The sequence below is a fragment of the Pongo pygmaeus genome, chromosome 8 (assembly GCF_028885625.2).
Source record: "Pongo pygmaeus isolate AG05252 chromosome 8, NHGRI_mPonPyg2-v2.0_pri, whole genome shotgun sequence".
NCBI classification, from domain to species: domain Eukaryota; kingdom Metazoa; phylum Chordata; class Mammalia; order Primates; family Hominidae; genus Pongo; species Pongo pygmaeus.
Window position 1 is genome coordinate 58,325,552 of NC_072381.2, and position 10,849 is coordinate 58,336,400.

General features: G+C 47.4%; 1 protein-coding gene across 1 annotated transcript; it reads right to left on the minus strand.

The window, feature by feature from the left end:
- Positions 1 to 308: 308 nt before the first annotated feature.
- On the minus strand, positions 309 to 10,396 carry GPR15LG (G protein-coupled receptor 15 ligand). Its single transcript, XM_054503278.1, has 3 exons — positions 10,276 to 10,396; positions 7,655 to 7,744; positions 309 to 922 (listed from the first exon to the last, which is right to left on the minus strand). Exons 1-3 carry the CDS (start codon positions 10,343 to 10,345, stop codon positions 837 to 839), a joined length of 246 nt encoding a protein of 81 aa, XP_054359253.1. The 5' UTR covers positions 10,346 to 10,396; the 3' UTR covers positions 309 to 836.
- Between the last annotated feature and the right edge of the window lie 453 nt (positions 10,397 to 10,849).

Here is a 10,849-nt window from a genome sequence, read left to right on the forward strand (position 1 = left end):
CCCTGAACCAAGTCCCTCTGTGTGCCAGGCCCTTTGTGGGCACTTCACACCTGGCTATTTGCCCTCTGAGTAGGTCCTGTAATCTCAGTTTTCTAGAAGAGATCCAACATGCCCAGCTCACACAGAACACTCTTAGCAGGGCAGGGCTTCGAGCCCTGGTGTGCCAGACCCAGGGCCTCTGTTCCTGCTCCTCACAAAGTTACATTGTGTTGTGACAAAGAGTGGCCTGCAGGGAAGGCTTTAGGGACAGGTTTCTTCTAGCAGAAAGTTGTGCCTCAGGCTCTATCACTGACCTTGTCAAACAAGGATGTGTCTGCATTGAGTTGATTTATTTATTTATTACTTGTTTGTTTGGGTGTTCTTTCCAGCAGACTCATGTCAGGAGGCTATGAAGGGATTCCTTGGGGACCACTGGATGCTGGTAGTTAAATGCCAGGAGGCTGAATGGACCTGAAGATGGAGGAAACTCTGCAGTCTTGGTCAGCCACCCTTGGGTGCTTGCCACCTTGCACCCTAGCAGGATTAATAGTCTCTGGATTTGTAGCTGTGACCAGTCATGGTGGAATGCTCGGTGGTTTGCACTGGAGAGGCCCACATGGTGGCGACTGAGGCCCTGTGGGCTGAGGTTGGCTCATGATAGCTCTGAAAGTTGATGGCACAATTGAGACAAGGACGTGGAGTTCTGGAACTTTCCCAGGGTCCTTGCAGCCCGAGATGAAGCCCTCCAACATTGCAGCTCACTGCTGTGAAGGCTGAAAGGGGAGACAGGAGGCTGCTGGGTACCTCAGGTGCCAGGCATGAGGTTCTCCGCTGTCTGGAGTCTTGCTTTGGGAGTGCTACACCTGTGGGAGTGCCCCAGGCACCACCCAAGGGCGGGGCTGTGGCTCAAGCTTGCATGGTTTGCAGAGCCTCACATGATGTCCTGGGAGGAGCAATGAGTAGACAAGAGGGACAAGGACAGGAAGGTGGCGAGGTCAGAGCCAGGTTGCGGGGAGAGAGAGGAAAACACAATTAAGTTGCATTTTCAAACACATTTAAAAAAAATTAAAAGCAAGAATTAGATTTTATCCTTTTCCCTGGAGCCCCAGAAGGGACTTTTCATGGCAAACAAGACCAGCCCGGATTATTTCAGTCCCATCAGAGGGAACCTAATTGATTGGTAGAAGAGGACGAGAAGGTGGCTGATCCTAAGTGGAGCCCACCTAAGCTGCCTCGGGTCTGGGAGGCCTGTTTCTAATGACTCTGGTAGGAGGGTCTGCACATGGATGTGTGCCCTTGGGCCCTCTGACTCTCTCCTTCTAGATGGCACATGCCAGGCAATGTGTCCCAAAACTACATTTGCATCTTTTGACAAACCAGTCCCATTTATGGGAGGAATCATCCATAAGAAAGAAAAAGCTGCATGCATTAAACTATTCTTTATAGTTTTTTTTTTTTTTTAAGAGAGATGGGAGTCTCGTTATGTTGCCTAGGCTAGTCATGAACTCCTGGCCTCAAGCTAGCCTCCTGCCTCAGCCTCCCAAAGTACTGGGATTACAGGCATGAGCCATCATGCCTGGCCCATAGTTTTGTTTTTAATTGCAGAAAAAAAAAGTGTCTGGAAACAATCTGAATATCCTGTAATAGAGAAATTGTTAATTAGTAATGATAATTTGGCCAGGTACAGTGACTCACACCTATAATCCTAGCGCTTTGGGAGGCTAAGACAGGCGGATCACTTAAGCCCAGGGGTTCAAGAACAGCCTGCGCAACATGATGAAATGCCGTCTCTACCAAAAATACAAAAATTTGCCGGGCATGGTGGCACATGCCTGTGGTCCTAGCTACTCAGGAGGCTGAGGTGGGAAGATCACCTGAGCCTGGGAGGTGAGGCTGTGGTGAGCCATGATTGAGCCACTGCACTCCAGCCTGGGTGACAAAGTGAAACCTTGTCTCAGAAAATAATAATAATAAATAATAAAATAAAAAATTAATGATAATTCATGATGATGGAAATGTTTCATGGGGACAAAACCCTGTGGTTATGACCACTGTGTAGCAACAAGAAGAAAAATGCTTCTGACTTAAGTTTAAAAATTAAAAAATGAGATATAATTAATTAAAAATAAAACCAGATAAACATGTTTGTACGAAAAACAAAGGACACACAAATGAATGAGAAGGGTTACTAAGTTATGCTCATGAGATGATACTTTCTCCTTCTGTTTTTAGATTATTACTATATGAAATGTGGTGTGGTAACTAAGATCATGAAATCTGGAGTGAGCCAGATTATTTGAATTCAAAGCCTGAATCTATCACTTACTTAGTAGCTGTGGGACCTTCAACAAGTTACTTAACCTTTCTGTGCTTGGTGCCTCATTTGTAGAAGTGAGAATAGTAATAGTATCTAACTTTTAGGATTATTGTAAGGATCAAATGAGTTAGCAGATGTAAGTGCCACCCACACCTAGTAATTGCTATATGAACACTAGCTATACAAAGAAATAAATTTAATTATAATTAATCCATCCACTCATGTCTTAACCACAAATAAGTGATAATATTGGTGTGTTTTTCTGTTTTTTATTTTTTTCTGTTGGTAAGTGCTTTGATCTTCCTATAGTGATAATCCTAGTAATATATAGCGTAACTTACTCTTTTCCATTAATACCAATTCATGAGCATTTTCCACCAGCATTTCTGGTGGAGACACATGATTTCCTGACCCCGATCCTCCTCCACCTCCTTTCCTCGCCTCAGATCCCAAGACTATCTTCTCTGGCTCCTACAATAAATTTTGGGGTTGACTGGTTGCAAATATGATTGCAATTCTCCATCTCTCCTTTGCAGTTTCTCCCATCATGATATGGAGTCTATTTGCCTGCTCCTAAAATCTGGACTGGCCTTGCAACTTGTTTTGGCCAGAATGAATGTGGTAGAGATGAAGGCGGGAAGTTCAGAGCCTGTACCTCAAGAGGCCTTACGTGTTTCCATTTACATAAGTGGAACTCTGCAGACACCACGTGAACAGTCTGGGCTCACCTGCGGGGAGCATGAAAGACCACATGGAGGAGAGGCTAGTTGTTCCAACCGAGACCATTCTAGACTCACAGACACCAAAAATATGAGAGACCCCGCCAAGATCAGCAGAGCTGCCTACCCAAATCTTAGAAGAATGAGTCCAGCCAAGACTAGAAGAAATATCCAGCTGACCTGTAGACTCATTGAAAAAGAATAAACACTGCTTTGGGTCACTAAAATTGGGAGTGGGTTGTTCTTCAGCTATGGCTAACAGATATAATCACAAAGAGCAAGACCGTGGGTCTGAGGCCCCTCTGACTGAGCCACTGGGAAGGATGGGCTGCCCTCCCTCTTCACCTCCTCCTTTCCAGGGTCTATTCTCTGGGTCCTCATGTCCATCCTGGTATCGTTATTGCTGAAAACCTCGTATCCTCAATGGGTAACATTTGTCCATGCAGTCCGATCCCCTTCCTGAAGGCAGAGACAACCCTATGGCGAGGGAGGAATCTCTCTGTGCCCCCTCCAGCCTGAGTCTCCCACTATGAGCTCAGCCATTTTGCTGGGTTTCAAAAACAGGGAGGTGGCAAGGAGCTCTCAGGACCTGGGCAGCCTCTCAGGCTCAGACTTTCCACAGGACCTCCCCAGTCTTCCCAGATGGCTTCCTCACAGTGGCCCCAGGATGCATAGAAGGAAGGTGGCCTGAATGAAGCTTCAGGACCACAGTACTTCCTGGCTGGTGGGGCCTTCACGGCCATCAGTCTGACCCCAGCTTAAGCCTGGGCAGCCCCGGGCTTGGGAATAGTGCTTGACGCCCGTAAAGAGCCAATAGAGTCAGCACATTGAAACTTCCTTTAAAAAAACTGGGCCAGATGCAGTGGCTCATGCCTGTAATCCCAGCACTTTAGCACTTTGGGAGGCCAAGGCAGGAGGGTTGTTTGAGGCCAGGAGTTCGAGACCAGCCTGGGCATCATAGTAAGACCCTGTCTTTACAAAAATAGAAAAGTTAGCTGAGTGTGATGGCATGCATCTGTAGTCCCAGCTACTGGGGAGGCTGAAGCAGATCACTTGAGCCCAGGAGTTTGAGGCTGCAGTGAGCTATGATTGTGCCACTGCACTCCAGCCTGGGTGACTGAGCAAGATCCTGTTTCTTAAAAAACAACAACAAAAAGACTTGCTGCTATACAGATTGCTATAACTTTTCTAAATACTCTTTTAGGCTGGGCGTGGTGGCTCACGCCTGTAACCCCAGCACTTTGGGAGGCTGAGGTGGGCGGATCATGAGGTCAGGAGATAGAGACCAATCTGGTCAACATGGTGAAACGTTGCCTCTACTAAAAAAAAAAATAATAATTTTTTAAAAAAGCCTTTTTAAAGCAAATTGGTAAATGTAATAAATTCAGCAAATCAGCCATTTAGCATGTTGATTTTTGAAGATGGTTTTGTCACATTGACCCAGAGTCCTGGGCCTTCCACATATTGTCATCCCCATGGGCCTACCACAGTGCTGAGATATAAAGCAGTACTCAAGAAAGACACCATAGAATGAGGAGTAGTCAGTATTCAGCAAGTGTGTGTCGTAGCTGGTGTTGGCTCAGGAACACCCTCTAGGCAACTCTGAGTTAATTTGTATTTCTACAGACAGATGCACGGGCTTTGTCGTACGTCAGTGAACTGGAGCACATGAGGCCAGATTTCTGGAGCCTGGCACACTCAGCAATCCTGCCGTTGCTGACACAACACCCTGGAAACACTGATTCATCTCCCTCCTTGCTGAATCCCAGCATCAGTCCATAAGACAGAAGGTGGAACCACCAAGCCTGGACAAGAATGTGCAGGCTTTGGTTGTCGGTGTTGGAGTTGCTCATCTCCTGTGCCAGCAGCCCTGGCAGGGCTGGGTCTGTCTCCATAGCAACAGCAGGACATATTTACAGGGCACCATGTGGCAGGCTTGATGCCAAGTCCTGTATAGACATGACCCCATCGACTGCTCATCATGGTCCAGTGAGGCAGATTCTATTATAACGCCCTCTTCACAGAGGGGGAGACTGAGGCTTAGCAGTGCTGGATGACTTGCTCCAGGGCACACAGCCAGCGGGGTGGTGGAGCTGAGATCCCAGCCCAGATGGCTGTTTCCTTCTGGGAAGTCAGCCGTCTGGCTTGCACGCGCATGTCTTCATACACAGGCTACAGAAAACTTTCTGTCTACAGGGGAAGCAGTTTGTTGTAGTGGAAAGAGGTGGAAAGATCTTGGTTTCTGACTCTGCCTCAGTTTCTTTCTCAGTCTCAGTTTCCCAATCTATGTAATGGTGACGAGACCTCCCCACAGTGGTCTCAAGGATTTAAATGAGATCACATGACAAGGACCCAATACATATGTTTGTTTTGCTCTTCTTGTTCTAAGTTGTTCATAAATTTCTACAATGGAATTTTAAAAATATAGACATAAAAAGAAATCCAGTCTCAGCACAGGAGCCACACACCTAGATTTATTCTCCAGAAGTAACAAAACTGAAAAAACGGATACATGTGTACTTGCACAGGAGTTAACCTGGCCACATCTCCTATGCACTGTGTGTGCTTGGGTGTATATCTGTCCATCTGTGTGTGTAGTGTGTGTGTGCTGTGTGTAGCATAGGAGTGTAGTGTGTGTAGTTGTGTAGTGTGTGTGTGTAGTTGTTTGTCCATGTGTAGTGTCTGAGTGTATTGTGGTGTGTGTCTGTGTGTGCATGTATTTGTGTGTGTGTCTGTGTGTATAGTTGTGTAGTGTTATGTATTTGTGTGCATGTATTTATGTGTGTTTGTGTGTATAGTTGTGTGGTATGTGTTTGTGTGTAGATGTATTTGTATATGTGTCTGTGTGTGGTATACGTGTGTGTGCTGTGTGCATGTGTCTATGTGTGTATGATTGTGTGTAGTGTGTATATGCATGTAGTGTGTTTGTGTGTATAGTGTGTGTCTGTTTGTGTAGTGTAGTGTGTATGTGTCCGTGTGTCTGTATGTATAGTGCGTGGTGTGTGTGTGTAGACTGCATGTAGTATGTGTCTGTGTGTGTAGTTGTGTGGTGTGTGTGCTGTGTATATGTGTCTAGGTGTGTATCACTACACTGTGTATTGTGTGTATATGCTGTGTGTCTGTGTGTAGTTGTGTAGTGTGTATGTGTCTGTGTGTCTGTAGTGTGTGGTGTGAGTCTGTGTGCATGTATTTGTATGTGTCTGTGTGTGTGGTTGTGTGGTGTGTATCTACTTATGTGTGTAGGTATTTGTGTTTGTGTGTTTTGGTTTGTTGTATGTGTGTCTGTGGTGGGGGCTCACACACCCCCTCAACTTCCTGCCTCTGAGCAGTCGGTGCAGGAGAAGGGAAGAGGAGGGGGAGGGTGTGAGCTCTTGGGGCTCGCCTCCACCTCTCTCTGGAAGGTTTTCACCTTCTTTCACAGAACCAGGGGCCTGGGGAGCAGAGCCACAGCCTGCGCTCACCCTGCATCCTGCCTAGGCTGGCACCTCACACTGGTTCAGCAAGAGGTGTGTGAGAGCTGGTTATTTTTATCCTTGCCGGCTGGGTGTGATGCCAGTTTGGAAGAAGGGGCTGTCAGCATCTCCAAGAGAAGGTCTGCGGCTGGAGTCATGCTGTCTTGCTTCCTCCCTCTATCCCTCTCCTGCATCACAGCTGAGCATCCCCTTGGTAGCTGGAAAAGGCATGGAGGCTCCAGCGCTGGTCATGGACCCCATGGGCCATGGCCGCAGAGGAGCAAGTGGGGCCGGGACCTCCCCAGCCTCTTGAGACAGGGCACTGGGGCTGCAGAGTCCAGGCAGGAGCCCCAGGTTGGTGTCAGGCTATCTGACTCAGGGTCCACAGTCTCCCCTTGGGGATCTACCTGCCCTATCCAAGCTCCAGCAGCCTGACCTTCCACCTGGGCTGCGCAACTCCAGTGAATATCTGCCCTGGGCCTGGAGCCTGTGTGCAGGGAACTGGGTGCCCGCAGCCCTCCTGAGCTTGGGCCTGTCTGCCACAGGCCTCCCAGCGTCCCCAGGCCTCAGGGAGAGGGCAGCCTTGCTCTTCTGGGCCTCGCCCTGGTCATGCAGCCTGATGCTGCCTGCTGGCATCTCTGGGGCTGCCTGATCTCCTGCCAAGCTGCGGCTCTCTGGACCCTCACGCCCACTCCCCTGCTGGTGACCTGCATGCTGGTCTGTGCCCCAGGTCCACAGGGTTCACAGGCAGCTTTGGTCCTTAGCTTCTGGGAGCACCTCTCAAGCCCTGCTGCCATCTGTCTTCCATACCCCACTCTTGCCCTTCACCCTTGCTGCCTCCTCTGCCTGCATCCCCTGCCTCCACAGTCCTCAGCCAGGCTCCTGGCCTTTCTTCAGGTCTCATAAATGTCACCTCCTCAGACACCTCCCACCTAAAGTAAGTGTGTTTCCACACAACATCTTCTAATTGCATCCTTCTTTTTTTCCATGGCAGAATGTATTCAGTTTAAAATGATGAATTTGTTGGCTTTTGGGGGGGAGTCAACAAATTAATCAACAAAACAAAGATGTCCTCCCAGCCAGAGCCTGATGCCAGCCATGGGTGGGGGCTGATCAGCATGTGTGGCTGGTCCCATGGCCACTGTAGAACTTCTCCCCCACAGTCTGGACGAGGTGGGGGTACCTACCTTTCAGGTTTGTTGAGTTGGGGCTAGGGACTCGGTGGCAGCAGAGCCTGGTTCTCCTGCCTGACCAGGGCTTGGCAGGACGCCTCTTCCCTGAGGGTGGACACAAAGGAAGAGAGACTGTCCTTAGTGGGCTTGTCTATGAGTGAGCTTCCCCTTCCAAGGCACAGGGCTCAGGAATATTTATCCAGAGAAACTCAGGATGAGCCAGGCTATGAGAGGTCCCAGGGAAAGGGTGGGCCTTGTCGTGATTTACTTTTCAGAAATAACAATGTTGGGAGACACAATGGCCCCCAAACACATTCTTTTCAGATTCCTGTCCAATAAGTAGTTTCTTAGACATAATAATTCTTCCCTTGGCAATCTAGCCTAAGAAAATAAGCCTGAGCTGGGTGTGGTGGCTCATGCCTGTAATCCCAGCACTTTGGGAGGCTGAGGCGGGCAGATCACTTGAGGTCGAGTGTTCGAGACCAGCCTGACCAACATGGAGAAACCCCATCTCTACTAAAAATACAAAATCAGCCTGGCATGTTGGCGCATGCCTGTAATCCCAGCTACTCAGGAGGCTGAGGCAGGAGAATCACTTGAACCTGGGAAGCCGAGGTTGTAGTGAGCCAAGATCATGCCATTACACTCCAGCCTGGACAACAAGAGCAAAAACTTCGTCTCAAAAAAAAAAGAGAAAGAAAAAGAAAAAAAGAAAAAAAGCCTGAATAAAGGACATATTTTATGTACACATATACCTTTTACCACATAATTAAAATGTGCAAAGTAGGCCGGGTGTGGTGGCTCATGCCTGTAATTCTAGCACTCTGGGAGGCCAAGGTGGGAAGATGGCTTGAGTCCAGAAGTTCAAGACCAGCCTGGGCAACATAGACAGACCTTGTCTCTGCAAAAAATTTTAAAAATTAGCAGGGCATTGTGGTGTGCACCCGTTTTCCCAGCTACTGGAAAAGCTGAGGAGGGAGGATTGCTTGAGCCCTGGAAGTCAAGGCTGCATTGAGCCGTGGTCATGCCACTGCACTCCGACCTGGGCAACAGAGCAAAATCTTGCTTCAAAAAAAGAAAAGCACACAATTGTGAACTATCTAAATGTCTAAGCATGTAAATTCTTCACAGTACATTCACTTGATAGCAAGTTATACCTGAAAATATTAGTTGATTAATGCTACTTCAAGAGTCTACTACAGATAGTCCTAAATGGATAGGAAACTTTACGGGGGAAGATATCTTTCCTCATTTAATTGTCACTAGGGTATCACTGGCAACCTCCAGCATGTCCAAAAATAGAGGTCTGATAAATTGCATGTCATGGGCTGTGTTTATGAGGAATTCTAATCACTGTTTTCCTTATTATATATGTTGCACCTTTTCATTGCAGAAACTTTGTAAAACAAACACTTGTTATAATCCCACTACTCAGAGATGGCTGCTGCTGACACTGGGTTGTAAATGCTTCCAGAATATCTTCAATCATAAGCATTTTGGGTGATCATAACAATGTATATAGTGATAAATAAAAAAGATATAACCTTGAACATATAGAGGTACATCAATTAAGTTTTTAAAATTCTACACGCAAGGAAATAAACAAAATGTTGAACATGGCTACTCTTGAATCATGGAATTGAGTGTTTTTCTTCTCTTTACATATTTCTATAGCTCCAGCTCCCCCCACCCAAAAGTTTAAGTAACTATAACCACTAAAACAAAAAATAAATGTAGGCAGTTTCTAAAGGGTTAGACAAGAGAAAAATGGATTGAAACACTCAGCTATCTGAATCAAGAAAGGCAGCCAGGTGCAGTGGCTCACGCCTGTAATCCCAGCACTTTGGGAGGCCGAGGTGGGTGGATTACGAGGTCAGGAGTTCAAGACCAGCCTGGCCAAGATGGTGAAACCCTGTCTGTACTAAAAATACAAAAATTAGCTGGGCTTGTGGTGGGCATCTGTAATCTCAGCTACTTGGGAGGCTGAGGCAGAGAACTGCTTGAACCCAGGAGGCAGAGATTGCAGTGAGCTGAGATAGTGCCACTGCACTCCAGCCTGGGCGACAGAGCAAAACTTCATCTCAAAAAAAAAAAAAAAAAAGCAAGAGAGCTAAATATTCATATCTATAGAGGTGAAAAGATCGTGTCCCCTTCTTCTAAACATGCATAAACATACCCCACCTCCCCACCACACACACCTTCATTCCAGCTGCTCATGGATATTTTCTGGGCATGAAGTTTTGGGATGTTCAGACTTAGATGGTCTACTAATTAATGTATTCATTTGCCCAACACTAATTTACTCTGTTCCAAGCATGATACAAGCACAAGAGAGTGGCTCCAGAAATTCTAGGTAGGTAGGACTTAAGCACAGTAATCTAGCTAAAAAGTTGTATGTGTGTTTGCATAGTGAGCACACCACTTTACTTAGGCTGGGTATGTATTTGGGGGTGCAGGGGCTGTGAATGGAACCCCCAAGCCACCTGCAGGCAGTCTTGAGCCCCAAACCTATAGGTTCAGGAGAAAAAGCCCGTCTTTCTAGGCCTGCCAAGGCCTGCCCTCCAACAAATCCTGATCAGAGTCTTCCCAGATGCTGAAATCCTGCTCAGGGACCTGCACCCTGGGGGCTGCCCTACCTTCTGTGGAGAAGATGGAGAAGCAGAGAAGCAGGATGCAGAGCAGGCTGGAAAGGACTAGAAGCCTCATGGTGAGAAGGCAGATTTTCACGTCCTGGGAAGGGAGCTGTGCTGCAGAAGTCCTCCCTTGGGGCCACCTTGGACATTTATAGAGTCGTAGAGAGGCGTTTCCCAGTGGGCAGGGCCCTAGTAGCCTTGCAATTCTCCTAAAGGGTAAAGTCAGCCTCTCCCAAAAGGAAAACCAGCCTTTCAAGAGGCATTTAGTAACCTGTAACACAGAAAGCTGTAAATGCCCATCCCAGAGAGGTTTCAGCACTGGCTTCAGTGGTGAGAGCAGGAACCAACTGCCCAGGAAGAGCCACTGTCTAGAGTTGAACGTTAACTTTTAGTGTTAGTAATAATCCTATCAAATGCAGCTCTTCCTGCTCATTCCTCAGCTGTGTCTGGGAAAAGGATCATAAAACCCTCGCAGGTTCTTATCCAAGGATGAGTCTTGAATAACCAATGAGATGTAGGGAGCACAGGCCCTGGAGTCAGATGACCTGGGTTTGAGTCCTGGCTCTGCCACTTAGCA